The following is a 17,050-nucleotide window of genomic DNA, read 5'->3' on the forward strand; positions in this document are numbered from 1 at the left end:
AATGTTGCGATATATTCTCTATACTCTTGTCTTTGCTATAGCTTGATCCATGTCTTTCCCGATCAGAGACTGGATCCAAATTTCATTTTTATCACAAACCCCACTGCTCATTGTAACCTAGTCGCTACAAATTTTAGCTCTTCAATTCATGTCAAGTTGTGTCCACTGCAGTTCGGCCTATTGTTGGTCATCTGATAAAGTCTGAACATTGTCCTTGTTTTATGAAGATCAAACATGGGTTAATCTATCTTCTCTTCTGGCTATGACATACAGTTCATGATACACAGTATCTTCCTCTACTTTCGTATGAGGTCAATTCACGTCTGAATCTTTGCTGTACATTTCCCTGCTTTTCTGTGAGTTGTCTCTCTTCAATCCTTTGTAAATTATTCTTCCTGTTTCTTTCATATAAACGTAACATTCTGATTCTGAACACAGTTCAATTGACTACTATTTGAATTGGGCCCTCCTCTCCACACTTGCTATCTGTACATTGTAGGCTAACTGAACCTGGCTGCGGACAGTGTTGTTTGCACCTCCATATCCCCATGCTAACTGTGGAGGAGGGTGGCAGACAAGAACTTACACCCTACACTTTCACCATTATGTTTCTGCAGAAATATTCCATCAGATGAAGAGGAGAGTTTTCCTTTTCCTCATCCACGTTGACTTGTTGCCACGTCGTTGTCWSTTTTTGAATTGACWYWKTRRTCRRRMRMKWKAYASWRRTAAATTGGCCCTCKCTTAACTGCTTCCTTATTCTGTTKTTGTYCRGTGMAYTRTCACMTTGAGTTAGTTTAGAGCACGTCAGCCATTTTGAGAGTGGCCATGTCCCAGAAGATTCCATCTGATAGCTCTCAGAAAGGCTTTGCTGTGGGACGCGGGCTCCTGGCTGCTGCTGAGACCCTCAACTTCAGCATGAATGAACAGCGTTCAGACAGCCTCCATCATGGCTCAACCTCCAGACAGTTGCACAGCATGTCCTCAGGTATGGGTGGTGGTGAGGGCGACCATGACCCGCAGCTGTCCCGTCGTGGTGGCAGCCACATTGGCAACTCCATGAAGCTGTTTGCCAGCTTGGGCCTGTCGCCCGCTGACCTAGACGTGCTGGCACAGATCCCAGAAGAAAACATTAGTGTGGAGTCCTTGCCTCAACTTATTATGCAGCTTAAGAACCGGAAGGTGGYTTCTGACAGACGCATGGCAGGCAACTCTAGAGGGGACCTGTCTGGGCTCTCCTCTGAGCCCTCATACAGAGCCAGCAGAGACAACTGGGATGACATGCGTGTTGGAAGACTGGGTGGTTCCATGGGGCAAGCTTCGGCCCACGCTCAGCAAGGAGACTTGGGCTACAATTCCATCCAAGACACTCCAGCTGGAAGGTACGAACTCGACTATGGCCACGGCAGTGGTGGAAGAGATCCAACGTGGTATTCAGATCTTTCCCATGATCGCTACAGCGGTATGGGCACGGGTCCCCCCTCAGCGGCAGACAGTGTCTTTATGACCAGGAGAATGGGTTCCCCGTCCCAAGGCAAAGTGCAGGACTTCTTAGGAGTTATACCTCACATGTTTCCCCATGTGTGCTCTCTTTGTGATTTTGACGTGCATTCTACCATGGTGAGTAGTAACTCCAATTCCTTTTCCACTTTACTGTTTCATCCATCCACACACACTGTCTACTCTGATCTCAGTTTGATTGCTGCTGTCATGCACGCACGGACACTTTTTCAATTCAAGACCAGAATTTATGATCAAGTGACGAAAGCCAATCCTATTGTACACAAAAAGTAATGGTTCAACAAGTTTGTTTACATTAGCGTCATATCTCCACTTATTCAGCTTCTTTCTCCTTTTGAAGAGCCGTAGTTTAATCACCCTTTGCTTTCTAATTGGTGTGGGAGCCAATTGATGTACACAGTGTATGTATTCAGTAAATCAGTCACTCATCCAGTGGGTGTCTTGGTCTGCAGGAGTGGAACCAGCACACGGATGGATTACGCCATGCAGAAAACCAGAGGCTTCTCCTGCAAATGTAAGTTACTCTTTCTAMTCAAACACACTACGTAATGTATAGGCCTTTTAGCAACGAGGTTATTTTCACTAATGTTCAGATAAACACTGAAGAAGGTGATACACACTGAATCGTCTGTGTACAACTTTTCCCCTGCCTATTGTAAAAAGAGTGGGGGGGAAAAGAAAGGAACTTTTTTTGAGTTTTGTCTTATAATAAAAATGTGTGCTACCACCAGCCATTTAAAAAAATATATATATATATTCTCCCATGATCTTTAGGTACCCAGAATGGGATCCACACATGGCCACAAGCAGAGGGTATGTGTGTCTACCCACGCACACACACGCAGACAATCGCTCTCTCTTGCTCACTTTCTCTTTCTTGGGCTCCCGAGTTGCGCAGCGGTCTAAGGCACTGCATCTCAGTGCTAGAGAGGCGTCACTACATACACCCTGGTTCGAATCCAGGCTGTATCACAACCGGCCGTGATTGGGAGTCCTATAGGGCGACGCACAATTGGCCCAGCTTCGTCCTGGTTTGGCCGGTGTAGGCCGTCATTCTAAATAAGAATTTGTGCTTAACTGACTTGCCTAGTTAAATACAAAATTCTCACACACACACACGCCGGTTGTTATAACATGTTTGCAAATATTAGTCCCAAGAACACAGTAAACCAGAACCTTTCAGGTGGTTTGATTTTAAAGAGCAACTACCCCTAAAAAAACGACTTCTCATTTTGAAAACAGGCTGTGTGGCATCAATATGAGTGTGAAACATTTATTCGAATGTCAAAATTTACTACAAAGTGTAAATAGAATAATTTTGGTCATAAAGTCAATCTTGTCCAAAACAGAGTTTTGTGAGACTTGTAGTCGTGACTGCGTCACAACATAAATGAAAGTTGGCTTTGTTTTAATCCTGCCCACAGCTGGCAGCACACCAGTAATCATCAATTCGGAGTACAGTTGCACGCCACCCTATCGTAATGCCTGTGGTAAATCAGGGTTGAATTTGGATATCCCTATGGGCTAGTTGGGGACCATCGGTAAATTACACTATGTACATGTTAAAATCCAAATAGCTCCACATTTCAATGACTTAAAAACCTCAAATATTGAAACCGTTTAATGAGAACTAAAAGGTATGCAACGTGAAAATATTGTCTCATTTACATTGTGTAATTTATTGACGGTCCCTAACTAGCCCCGGAGATAGGCTATCCAAAGTCAAACCAAATTTACCACGGTCGCACACCAGACGGCTGAAGTTAATTGTGGAAATAATTTGTCTAACTTTTCCCATCTGCGAACACAAACACACGAGACACCCACATCAAACCACACCCTGAAACCAACTAGAGTTTGAATTCAGTAATGGCCGCTACCATTTCTTAATGAATCAAATCTAAAATGAGGCTAAATCAGGAAGTGCAGTTGCACGTTTAAATACGTGGATGAATCAGTCTTGTATAATAGTAGACTGAATCTCATGTTTGTCCCTTTTTCAGCGGTGGGTCTCATCTACTGGAGACCAATCAATCAGCCGGTCTCCTGGGACCAATCCCCATGGGCGGTGGGCAGCAGGCTGGAGGAGGCCGCATGACCTCCGGCTGGGGTAATGCTGCGTGAAAGATTACGTCTGTGTCTGAAATGGCACCCTATTCCCTTTTTAGTGCACTACTTTTGATTAGGGTCCCATAGGGCTCTGGCCAAAAGTAGTGCACTACTTCCTTAATGGGCTCTGGCCAAAAGTAGTGCACTATATAGGGAATAGGGTGCCTTTTCGCACGCAACCAATGTATGCTTATTGCTTTCACTTACTGGTGATTTTTTTTTGTATTCCTTACCATGTAATCATTATCATTAAAGGGATAGGCCTAGTTCACTCAAATTACATATTGGCTTCCTGACCCTGTAATCACTCTATAGACAAAGTAAGCTAGCAATCCAGGTTTGCTTTTGTTTAGCTGGCCACTGTTGTAATTTAAGTGACTGTGGGTCCTTGAAAAGCCGTATATATAAAAGCCCTGTGTTATTATTTCGTTTAGGTGGTGGTGCTGGATCTAACATTGGATCAGGCAAGCCACATCAACACTTCATGGCACCTAAGCAGGTAATGTGTTTTATTTGTCATATTATCTTGATAAAATACAATTCTCTTTACTGTAATGCAGTGACCAAGTAACTCGTAACTCGTGGATTCAACCTGTTTTGTAACTTGTGTTCCTCATCAGATCAGAAGCAAAGTAGTGGTGGCCAAATATGACAGGAGTCCTCTGTCTAACAAAGCCCTGTTCGCCCTGGCTGAACCCTTTGGAACTCTCTGTGAACACCTGGTTCTGAAGAACAAGGTAAAGCACGACACTTTCTGCCCGAAGTCTCATTTATACATTTCTCACAAAAATTCTTGTGTACGTGGAGATTTTAGGGTTTGCGTGCGCAACAAATTATTGCGATTTTATCAAACTTTCGCACGCAACATATACATATGTTTTCCATTGATATGTCAGAGCCGTACTATATTTATGCACTCGTGAGCAAGCGTTATAACCTTGCCTAGAAACGCCCTCCGTTCACCTTTTAATGGTAACAAAAACGCCCTCCGTTCACCTTTTAATGGTAACAAAAACGCCCTCCGTTCACCTTTTAATGGGAACAAAAACGCCCTCCGTTCACCTTTTAATGGGAACAAAAACGCCCTCCGTTCACCTTTTAATGGAACAAAAACGCCTCCGTTCACCTTTTAATGGAACAACAAAACGCCCTCCGTTCACCTTTTAATGGAACAAAAACCCTCCGTTCACCTTTAATGGGAACAAAAACGCCCTCCGTTCACCTTTTAATTGGAACAAAAACGCCCTCCGTTACACTTTTAATGGGAACAAAAAACGGCCCCCCCTCCGTTCACCTTTTAATGGGAACAAAAACGCCCTGCCTTCACCTTTTAATGGAACAAAAACGCCCTCGTTCACCTTTAATGGAACAAAAACGCCCTCGGTTCACCTTTAATGGGACAAAAACGCCCTCGGTCACCTTTGAATGGGAACAAAAAACGCCCTCCGTTCACCTTTGAATGGGAACAAAAACGCCCTCCGTTCACCTTTGAATGGGACAAAAACGCCCTCCGTTCACCTTTGAATGGGAACAAAAAACGCCCTCCGTTCACCTTTGAATGGGAACAAAAACGCCCCTCGTCACCTTTGAATGGGAACAAAAACGCCCTCCGTTCACCTTTGAATGGAACAAAAACGCCCCGTTCACCTTTGAATGGGAAAAAACGCCCTCATTTGCTCTATGATTTGGAACAGGACCATGACAGTTCTTAAGCTCAATGGCAAATTTCACATTTCTGTAGAGGTGTGGGCAGAATGTTTAGAATTTTTTGCAGTTGGTTTGAAACTAAAATGCATGCAGCCTATAGAGGGTTCCAAACAATGGCTGCGCATTCTGTAAGAGTTATTGGCCTGTTGAACAATTTTAAAGTAAATGCTACAGCCAACAGCCAACACTTCTATAAAAAATATGAATTGTTGTTCAATATTTACTTTATTAATACATTGTTTTTCTGTCTCCTGCCTTGACGATGTCACACCTATCGCACAGCAATACTGTAGCCTACCCATACTGTCATAGTCTACTTGTCTATTTACTTAAGAGCATGTTTGGCTGTTGAATGAGCGATAGCTAAATGGTAGCATGGTTGGCTATTGAAAGAGCGATGGCTAAATGGTAGCATGTTGGCTATTGATTGAGGATGATAAATGTAGCATGGTTGGCTAGTGAGATGACGATGGCTAATGGTAGCATGGTTGGCTATTGATTGAGCGATGGATAAATGTAGCATGGTTGGCTATTGAATGAGCGATGGCTAAATGGTAGCATGGTTGGCTATTGATTGAGCGATGGTAAATGGTAGCATGGTTGGCATTGATTGAGCGATGGCTAAATGGTAGCATGGTTGGCTATTGAATGAGCGATGGCTAAATGGTAGCATGGTTGGCTATTGATTGACGATGGATAAATGTAGCATGGTTGCTATTGAATGACGATGGCTAAATGGTAGCATGGTTGGCTAGTGAATGAGCGATGGCTAAATGGTAGCATGGTTGGCTAGATAATTGAGCGATGGATAAATGGTAGCATGGTTGGCTAGTGAATGAGCGATGGCTAAATGGTAGCATGGTTGGCTAGTGAATGAGCGATGGCTAAATGGTAGCCATGGTTGGCTATTGATTTGAAACGATGGATAAATGGTAGCATGGTTGGCTATTGATTGAACGATGGATAAATGGTAGCCTAATATTTATTGTGTAGCGGGAATTAGTGATGCACCGATATTACATTTTTGGCTGATACGATATCGGATATTTTCCTTGCCAACAAAAAAACGATACCGATAACCCATATTTAACATTTTAGCGGCCTTTTAATCATTCTAGTTAAATAACACACATGGACGCAGTGGTCTAAGGCACTGCATCTCAGTGCAAGAGGCATCACTACAGTCCCTGGTTCGAATCCTGGCTGTATCACATCCGGCCATGATTGGGAGTCCCATAGGGCGGCGCACAATTGGCCCAGCGTCGTCCGTGTTTGGCCGGGGTAGGCTATCATTGTGAATAAGAATTTGTTCTTAACTGACTTGCCTAGTTAAAGGTTACACACACCACACTGACCAAAAAGTTATTTTGTTGGCATTTACGTATGTCCCCATTACCAGTAAAACATAATCAAAACCGTTTTCTTTAATTTGCTGTGCTGTTTCGTTGTTCAATTGTTCAGTCGTTTCATTCTCAACCAGGATTTCTATGGAACGCTTTTTGGGTCTTTGCTTGTTGACCAATCAGGACCTGAATAACTGTACGTCACATAATAATTGAACTCGTTCATTAATTTTCTTATCTAGTTATTACACATGGATTACACTATCACTCGTATTTCATGTCACAGCGATTCATCGATACGTGTGCTATGATGCTGGTGAAGTTGTCTGGCACACCTACAGTGCTGGTCATWAAYAAAAGCTAGCTAGCTCATGGATGTTCTTCCCCAAATACATAGCAAAATGACATCAGTTTCAGTAGCTATATATTTAGCTAGCTAACTATATAGCTAGGTGTAATCTTAAATAACCCTAATTTATAAGACAGTTCTTATTTGATTAATGGTGGTCYGACTCATCTATGTGAAGCTAGCCACAATAAGGATTAGTCACAATAGTGGACTTCAAAATAAAATGATGTAATTGACAGTGATGCAAGTGAATACAAATAGTAGAATTATGCCATAATTTAATAGATCATGCTTAACGAGGTTGGAATGTTATATAAAATCAACAAAATACATGAATTTGTTAATTTGACAAAAATCTGTTGAATTCACACTGGATGTATTATACTTTACAATTGCATTAGAGGCATACTTATTTCACTGTACAGCCTTACCTATGGATTGTGGATCAATGACATGGGGTATCAGTCTACTCAGTGACACCCAGAGAACATTAGCYTTGTAGCTCTTATTGCGGGACTCTGAAACAACTGAATTGAGCCACATTTATTGTCAACRTACGTGTATTGAACACTATTCCAGAGGAAAAACAATACTGRGTGGATGTTTTGGAGTCTGAAAACTCTGAGGAGGTCGTTGGGAAAATATATATTGGGTATTAAGGAGACTGTTACCCCATTTCATTGATCCCCCATCCTTAGGCAATATGAATGTCAATATACACAATAGGCGGACTGGGGAGGTGATTTCACACAGTCACAGTCCAGCGATAAGAGCTACAACTCTAATATTTGCATAAACTCTTCACCATTGTGTTGTAGACTGATACCATTTCATTGCTTCACATTCCAACCTTGTTTAACATTATCTAGTCTAAATATGACATGATTCCACCAATTGTAACCTTCTGCATCACTTTCAAAGAGGTACTTTTCTTTTGAAGGCAAACCACAAATTCCACTATTGTGCCTAATTCTTATTGTGGCTAGCTTAACAACACATAACCCGATCCGCTCTAGCCTCACTAGCTAGATGAAGCTAGCTGGCTGTTTATAATGTTAACCATGTTGTCCAAAGTTATGTAGCTGGCTAGCTATTTATTTTCATGAACTGAAGTTCAATTTCAATAGGCGAACAACAAGTGGCAACCTAGTTAATACTTACAAGGATTCCTAAATCATTGCTAAGAATAATGAAAATGACTGCAGTTTCTACTGGTAATTGTTTTCAGGCTGGTTGTATTGGTGCTAGCTAGGTACCAAGCTAAAGCTAGCTAGCTATCCCAGAAGTTGCGGTCGAACAAATAATGCTTTATTACCAACGCGGTATTGTAAACACATCGTTCGTGGCCGGTGTTTGCTTGTTGGCAGACTTTTTTTGTACAGCTTTGTCAGTGCTACTGATAGTAGTGGTGGCGCTCGGCTTGCACGTGCAAATTCAGAACACACAACATTCTATAATAGAACTGTGTTTTTTGACGTTTCAAATTAAAAGCTTTTTTGACGTGTCAAATAGTGTTATTGTCAAATAATGTTATTTGACGTGTATCTTTTTTGACACGCAAAGACCCAACCGGCGTTCCATAGTATGTCGTGAAGCTAATAGCAGTGAAGTGTGTAACTGTGTAACTCCGGTAGGGAAACATCTGAACAATAGCGCACTTGGTAACGTTAGTGTGTACCGGTGCTTGACCAGTCGGCGAAAGCCAACATCACCCACGACAGAGAACGGTTGATTGTCAAGGGCAATGAATRCCATTATCTTGGCGTTAATGGATTTCGCCTTTGAGTTGTCTCGCTGAAATGTTCTTACTCTTTCAAATGACTGTTCGACTTGTTGACTGCTCGATCCACACAGCAGACATTGTGGGCTAGGTTAGGAATGCTGTGTTGCACGTGTAGCGCAAAATTTTACGTGGCGTCATTCCGTCATGTACCTACGTTATATAGGTATGCACGTCAGCTTTGATAACGGTTTTTCACATCGCCGTTAAACTAGACATCGGGCCGATACTGCCGATACTGATGTTGGCATTTTTAGCTAATATCGTCCGATTCCGATATGTTCACCGATATATCGTGCATCCCTGGTGGGAATAAACCAGTAACGTATTACAGTACAACGGAAATCAACGTATCACAATGCGAACTCTACTTTGAATAACAGAGTAAATGTCTGTGAAGATTTAGGTTTATAAAAAAAAAAAAAAAGGAATAACCTAAAACTTGACTTGTTCTTATTGCCCCATTTAACAGAAGTAAACAGATGGCGTTGTATTAGAGCACCTGCTGACTGGTCCTGTAGGGTTCATGGTGCATATTTCTACTTCACAGGCCTTTTTAGAAATGGAGACTCATAAGGAAGCTAGGGATGTGGTGAGCTACTACCAGCAGAACCCAGCGGTGTTGCATGGGAAACAAATCACCTTATATCTGTCCAAAGAACTCATGGTGATTCAGGTAATATTGGAATGCCCTTATTCATCTATTTTCATTAGTTTTGCCTGTATCGATCTGCTGTGTAGATTGAAATACTTCAAATCACTCAGCTCACGTTTCTAACATCGCTGACCGTTAACTACCCCGTTCAATTCAAGCAGTGATCATGCATGCAGATCAGTACACGTAATATGTTCCTCTTTCTGAATACAGAAAGACCGCAGAACTGAGAGAATCAACCGGGAGGCGAAACTAGGCAAAGAGCCAGCGGCAGCGAACCAATCGCAGGTAGTCTTCTTCTCCAACTTGCCGCGTGAGGATGAGAAGAAGCAGGAACTCCTCACCATCGCGCGCCGCTTCGGCACCGTGGAGAAACACTTGTTTCTAACTGATGAGGTAAAAGTCTTACTCTTCTGTTTTGTATAAAAATCATACTAATGTATGGATAAAAGCGTCTGCTAAATTGCACATGTTATTTTGTATTATATTATTCTCAGTATTTTTTTTCTTTTTTTTTTCTGGATGTGTCATGAATGTTTAAAATGTATCGTTAGTGTTCGTCTTCCAAGGCTTTTGTTCAGCTGGGGTCTGCGGAGGATGCCGAGATGTTGGTGAAGTACTACACTCTGAATCCACTGACCATCCAGGGACAGAGTGTCCGCTTAAACATCTGTACCAAGTACAAGACCTTAAAGTAAGAATTCCAAGATTGATTCAGTGCTTCATTATCATATTAGAGGACTTAGTTGTCCTTTTTTTCACAGAGCTTTCTGGACTGATTGTTGTCTGTCTGTAACAGTGTGAATAATCGCTCCAACAAACTGATGGATGACAAGAGAAGGAGAAGTACTGGGCCCAAAGACAAATCTTCCTCCTCCAAGAGCACCAAATCTTCCTCTTCTTCTAGCAGCAAAGCCAAAGAGGACACGAAGGAACCGCCAAAAGGAGAGGACGGCGGTGCAGGGAGAGAGGGAGAGGGGTCAGGGGGAGAGGGGTCAGGGAGGGAGGGAGAGGGGGGAGTGGGGTCAGGGGACGTGGTGGCTGGTGTGATGGAGGGAGATAAAGCTGAGGAGTACGAAGGAGAGGGAGACCAGGGTTCACATGATGTTGGGCCGTCAGCGGACAATGCTGAAGCCGTGACGGAAGACCCAGAGACCGCTGCCAACACCAGTCTGGAATCGCAGGAGGAGAAGGAACTTGCTCCGGACTCCGATGACGTTCCGAGCACTGCCAAGGTTCTGAGCAGTAGTGATGTCACAGAGAAGGCTGAGGGGTCAGAGGTGGAGGAGGGGACTGTGCCTGGTCCAGAGGAGAAAGCAGAGGGAGAGCCTAAGAGTGAACAGATGGAAACTGAAGCCACTACAGATGAGACCGAGGACAAGGATGACATGCCGTCGGCAGAGCCAGCAGAGAGCTCAGAGATGCATGAAGAACAGTTACCCGCAGATCAGGTAGGTCAACAACAGAAAACTCTTATAGTTCAAGAAAATATTATATTTGTCTTGCTTACAAGTTGGCGCTACTCTTGTGTTTTGTTCAGTTTGAGACTAAGTTCTGTTGAGCACAATTACTTATCGGCCTTTTCTGATTGTTGTCCATATTGTAAACATATATTTAACTAATATGTCCACATATATTTAGAATATGTAACCAATTTCTCAAGATATATATATATATATATATATAGAAAATCTGTAACTAATATGTTGACATATATGTTGGATATGTAACTAATATGTTGACATATATGTAACTAATATGTTGATATATATGTTGGATATGTAACTAATATGTTGACATATATGTTGGATATGTAACTAATATGTTGATATACACTACCGTTTAAAAGTTTGGGGTCACTTAGAAATGTTCTTGTTTTTGAAAGAAAAGCACATTTTTGGTCCATTTAAAATAACATCAAATTGATCAGAAATACAGTGTAGACATTGTTAATGTTGTAAATGACTATTGTAGCTGAAAACGGCAGGTTTTTTAATGGAATATCTACACAGGCGTACAGAGGCCCATTATCAGCAACCATCACTCCTGTGTTCCAATGGTACGTTGTTAGCTAATCCAAGTTTATAATTTTAAAAGGCTAATTGATCATTAGAAAACGCTTTTGCAATTATGTTAGCACAGCTGAAAACTGTTGTGCTGATTGAAGAAGCAATACAACTGGCCAAGAAACTGAAGATCTCGTACAACGCTGTGTACTACTCCCTTCACAGAACAGCGCAAACTGTCTCMAACCAGAATAGAAAGAGGAGTGGGAGGCCCCGGTGCACAACTGAGCAAGAGTACAAGTACATTAGTGTCTAGTTTGAGAAACAGACGCCTCACAAGTCCTCAACTTGCAAATAGTACCTGCAAAACACCTGTCTCAACGTCAACCGTGGAGAGGTGTCTCCGGGATGCTGGCCTTCTAGGCAGAGTTGCAAAGAAAATGCCATATCTCAGACTGGCCAATAAAAAAAAAAAGATTAAGATGGGCAAAAGAACACAGACACTGGACAGAGGAACTCTGCCTAGAAGGCCAGCATCCCGGAGTCACCTCTTCACTGTTGAAGTTGAGACTGGTATTTTGCGGGTACTATTTAATGAAGCTGCCAGTTGAGGACTTGTGAGGTGTCTGTTTCTCAAACTAGACACTCTAATGTACTTGTCCTCTTGCTCAGTTGTGCACCGGGGCCTCCCACTCCTCTTTCTATTCTGGTTAGGGCCAGTTTGCGCTGTTCTGTGAAGGGAGTAGTACACAGCGTTGTACGAGAGCTTCAGTTTCTTGGCAATTTCTCGCATGGAATAGCCTTCATTTCTCAGAACAAGAATAGACTGACGAGTTTCAGAAGAAAGGTATTTGTTTCTGGGCATTTTGAGCCTGTAATCGAACCCACAAATGCTGATGCTCCAGATACTCAACTAGTCTAAAGGCCAGTTGTATTGCTTCTTTAATCAGGGCAACAGTTTTCAGCTGTTCTAACATAATTGCAAAGGGTTTTCTAATGATTAATTAGCCTTTTATAATGATAAACTTGGATTAGCTAACACAACGTGCCATTGGAACACAGGAGTGATGGTTGCTGATAATGGGCCTATGTACACCTATGTAGATATTCCATTTAAAAAATCTGCCATTTCCAGCTACAATAGTCATTTACAACATTAACAATGTCTACACTGTATTTCTGATCAATTTGATGTTATTTTAATGGTTAAAAATGTGCTTTTCTTTCAAAAACAAGGACATTTCTAAGTGACCCCAAACTTTTGAATGGTAGTGAATATGTAACTAATATGTTGACATACATGTTGTTCCTTTCCGACAGGAGGAGGGCAGCATGGAGCAGGATTTCCCAGAGAACATGGATGACTTTGTGACTCTGGATGAGCTGGCAGAGGACGAGGACTTGGAGAGACAGGACTCCTCATCCAAAGAAAAATACTCATCTTCAGGTAAACAACATMAACTTCACCTCTAGCATGATATATGGTCATTTAATTTAGAATGATTGATGACAGCGTCTGTGGAATTGAAAACCATTGTTACAGTGTCGGCCCACATAAAATAGGCTACAGCAACTATTGTTGGAAAAGTAAACAGTTGTGTAATTCTCATTCTCTCTGCAGGAAGCTCTAAGAAAATTGGTGGATTGAGAGTGGTCAACGTTGTGGGATTTAAACGGGCCTATGGTTTTCTGAACGAGATCTTGGCCCTGGCCAAACCCTTCGGTACAGTAGTTCAACACCTGGTGCTTGACGTGAGACCTGAGGTAAAGTTAGTTGGTTGATTTGATTAGTTAATTAATTTGACAGTGAAGCAAAAACAGTATGATGGACGTCAACATCTAACCATTGTGTATGTTTTTGTTGGTGAATCTAGGCCTTTCTGCAACTCACTTCGGAAGAAGAGGCAAAAACAATGGTCAATTTCTACAGTGGGAATGTAACACCAACTGTGTGTGGGAAATCTGTGAAAATCTACCATTCACAGACATATGCTACCATTCAGGTGAGCTTCGTACATGAAGATTCAGTTTGCCAGCCTTCTACTGTAGATGTCGTTTGTAATGTTCCTGTTCTTCTTGCAGAGTGGGAGAGTGGTATACGTGGGACAGATTCCACACTTCAAATCCTCCGATGCCTCCCTCCTGAAAATCGCTGAACCGTTCGGCAAAGTGAGACGCTATTTTCTGAACAGATCTCGCAACGAGGTAATTAAATATGAATTCGAAATGTTGTTCTCTCTTCAGCTACAGAGCTTTTTGGAATGCCTCATGGGTGAATGAGTGGGATATGGTAAAAATCACATGTTTTATTTTGTATGTTTATTCTTTAATTTCTAGTGTTTCATTGAGATGGAACGTGGCGAGGACGCTGAGAGAATGGCTGAAACCTACAAGGACACGCCCCCTAAATTGGAAGGCAAGCGGCTAACGGTGTACGTGAGCAGGAAGTACAAACAACTCAAATACGGGTGAGTCAAACCAAACAACATTTGGTGTATTTGCTGTGAGCGTTGTACACTTCAACTTGTTATTTTTTGTCACTACTAAATACTTATCTTTGTACTGTATGTGATGTAAAATATGTAACGTTTAAATCAAATTGCTCTTCTGGGACGTTAAAGTTGAATTGAAATGAAATGCTCTTTCCCACACTAGACACCGACCACCAGCCCCTGACTCCGAGGAGAAGGAGAAGAGGCCGTCGAAGAGGGAGCGATCAGGCAGTGAAACGAGCTCCCTCAGGAGCTCAGCAGCCAAAAGCTCAGCCAAACAGGATGATGGACCTCCAGTCAAGAAGTCCAGAGAGGAGACGGCGGCATCCTCGGCAGACGAGCCTGACAAAGACAAGGAGAAGATGGAGGCGCACACTGAGCAGAGTGAGGTAGAGGTTAGGAAGGAGGAGGTGGTCCAGGGGGAATACAGTCAACCCTCTGAGAACTCAGCTGTACACGAAATAGACACTGACATGGTAAGTTTATCTGGTGTAGGTTATTCTGAAATGGCACCATATTCACTATAGTGTATTACTACGGCTCACAGTCCTATGGGGCTTTGGTCAAACGTAGTTCGCTGTCATCATCAGCAATTCCTCTATGATGATCTGATATGACACCATTTTGGGATGTAACCCGAGGCAGTTTTAGTTTGTCAACCGAAGGTAGCATCTTAAGGAACTGACACTCTATTGCTCTATACTGTAGAACATCAAAATGGAGGAAAACGAGGCGCCCATTTCCATAGTGAGTGTGAGGAGCGTTGACGAGAATGGAGAGACTGCTAGCACACCATCCCAYGCTGAGGGGAAGCTTTCTTCAACCAGCCCGGTTCCTCTGGGGCCGTATGAGCCTAACAACCCAGTGGGTAAGGACATGCTGAGATTAATACTCTTTAGAGGGAAAGGGGTTTCTATGTGTTTAGTACGACCTTTTTTAATAACATATAGAATAACCATCTTTTTCCGCAAGGCAACTTCTTATCTTGTCTAAATCATAAACAAAGTTAGAACTATATATGTACTGTATATTTCACGCGTTATATACAAACATCATAGTGACTCTGTTGTCTGATTGCAGGTGTTGAGTATGTGAAGATGGGGTACTACTGTAGAGTCTGTTTCCTGTTCTATTCCAATGAGGAGACAGCCAAGAAGGTTCACTGCAGCAGTCAATCTCACTACCAAAAACTCAAGGTAAACATATACAATATTTTAGTCAATTAGCAGATATACCAAAATATCTAAGCAGTCATTTAAAGCTCTGACACAGAACACACCAATACGTCTCTCACTTGGTATCAAACAGTGTTCAGCTTAAGAACAATTATATCCTCTGAAACCTAAATGCAGTTCCTTTTCTTTTATTTTCAGAAACATCTGGAAAAAGAGAAGGCCAAAGCTCAAAGTAGCACAGGGATGAAGACTCCTGTGTAGGATATTACACGTGTCGAACTGTTGATCAAGTGTTCATGCATGGATAGAGTTAGTTTGTAACCCTAGAGTGGATGTTTCGGCAGGTTTTTTTTAGGCTTTCATGTTTAGCTATTCAGCTTTAAGTTTTACTTTTAACCAATGCACTGTACCAGGAGGAACCAACGATGACGGGATCTGGAGAATATATTGAGTTTTGTATGCCTGGTTTTGTTTAATGTTTTCTGACAACTCATCTTGCTATAAATGTAAGTGCAAGATGCATTTTTGATTTATATTAAAGTCGTAGGACTACATCCCTCTCAGATGCTGGTCTTTTGAATGTTCACCAACTGTTGCGATGCAGAGATGAGAAACAATGTAACCAGTTATTTTAGGGTTAGAGTCTAAAGAAAGGAGCTTGGTTGATCATTTGTACTTATAGATGCCTCCCATGCAGACGTTCAGATAATTGCATTGCTTGGTTGAGGAAGTACACTGAACAAAATTATAAACATAACATGTAAAGTGTTGGTCCCATGTTTCATGAGCTGAAATAAAAGATCCCAGACATTTTACATACCCACAAATAGCTTCTTTCTCTCAAATGTTGTGAACAAATTCGTTTACATCCCTGTTAGTGAGCATTTCTCCTTAGCCAATATAATCCATCCACCTGACAGGTGTGTCATATCAAGAAGCTGATTAAACGGCATGATCATTACACGGGTGCATCTTGTGCTGGGGACAATAACAGGGCACTCTAAAATGTGCAGTTTTGTCACACAACACAATGCCACAGATGTCTCTAGTTTTGAGGGAGCGTGAAATTGGCATGAATGTCCACCAGAACTGTTGCCAGAGAATTGAATGTTAATTTCTCTACCGTAAGCCGCCTCCAACGTCATTTCAGAGAATTTGGCATTACGTCCAGCCGGCCTCACAGCCGCAGACCACGTGTAGCCAGGCCAGGACCTCCATTACATTTACATTTAAGTCATTTAGCAGACGCTCTTATACAGAGCGACTTACAAATTGGTGCATTCACCTTATGATATCCAGTGGAACAACCACTTTACAATAGTGCATATCTGGCTTCTTCACCTGCGGGATGAACTCGGACAGCTGATAAAACTGGGTTTGCACAACTGAAGAAATTCTGCAGAAACCGTCTCAGGGAAGCTCATCTGCCTCACCAGGGTCTTGACCTGACTGCAGTTTGGCGTAACAGACTTCAGGTTTTTAGAAATGTTTGCAAATTTAAATTTAAATAAGTATTCAGATCCTTTGCAATGAGACTTGAAATTGAGCTCAGGTGCATCCTGTTTCCATTGATCATCCTTGAGATGTTTCTACAACTTGATTGGAGCACACCTGTGGTAAATTCAATTGATTGGACATGATTTGGAAAGGCACACAACTGTCTATATGAGGTCCCACAGTTCACAGTGCATGTCAGAGCAAAAACCAAGCCATTAGGTCGAAGGAATTGTCCGTAGAGCTCAGAGACAGGATTGTGTTGAGGCACAGATCTGGGGAAGCGTACCAAAAATTGTCTGCATCATTGAAGGTCCCCAGGAACACAGTGGCTGTCTCATTCTTAAATGGAAGAAGTTTGGAACCACCAAGACTCTTCCTGGAGCTGGCTGCCTGGCCAAACRMAGCAATCGGGGGAA

General features: G+C 42.2%; 1 protein-coding gene across 3 annotated transcripts; it reads left to right on the plus strand.

Moving 5' to 3' along the window:
- The first annotated feature begins 740 nt into the window (after nucleotides 1-740).
- LOC111966012 (matrin-3) lies at nucleotides 741-15,956 on the plus strand. 3 transcript variants are annotated; one of them, XM_070444294.1, is made up of 19 exons: nucleotides 741-1,620; nucleotides 1,974-2,035; nucleotides 2,296-2,334; nucleotides 3,525-3,631; nucleotides 4,065-4,129; nucleotides 4,251-4,367; nucleotides 9,360-9,485; nucleotides 9,678-9,860; nucleotides 10,019-10,158; nucleotides 10,264-10,915; nucleotides 12,791-12,917; nucleotides 13,092-13,234; nucleotides 13,345-13,473; nucleotides 13,553-13,675; nucleotides 13,808-13,938; nucleotides 14,126-14,438; nucleotides 14,671-14,830; nucleotides 15,043-15,158; nucleotides 15,336-15,956. In XM_070444294.1, exons 1-19 carry the CDS (start codon nucleotides 829-831, stop codon nucleotides 15,396-15,398), a joined length of 3,588 nt encoding a protein of 1,195 aa, XP_070300395.1. In that variant the 5' UTR covers nucleotides 741-828; the 3' UTR covers nucleotides 15,399-15,956. The 3 variants fall into 3 exon arrangements, with proteins under 3 accessions (XP_070300395.1, XP_023846226.1, XP_070300396.1); XM_023990458.2 differs by having other exon boundaries at nucleotides 10,034-10,158; XM_070444295.1 differs by lacking the exon at nucleotides 2,296-2,334.
- Nucleotides 15,957-17,050: the final 1,094 nt, after the last annotated feature.

This window comes from Salvelinus sp. IW2-2015, linkage group LG6.2 (assembly GCF_002910315.2).
Source record: "Salvelinus sp. IW2-2015 linkage group LG6.2, ASM291031v2, whole genome shotgun sequence".
Classification (NCBI taxonomy): Eukaryota; Metazoa; Chordata; class Actinopteri; order Salmoniformes; family Salmonidae; genus Salvelinus; species Salvelinus sp. IW2-2015.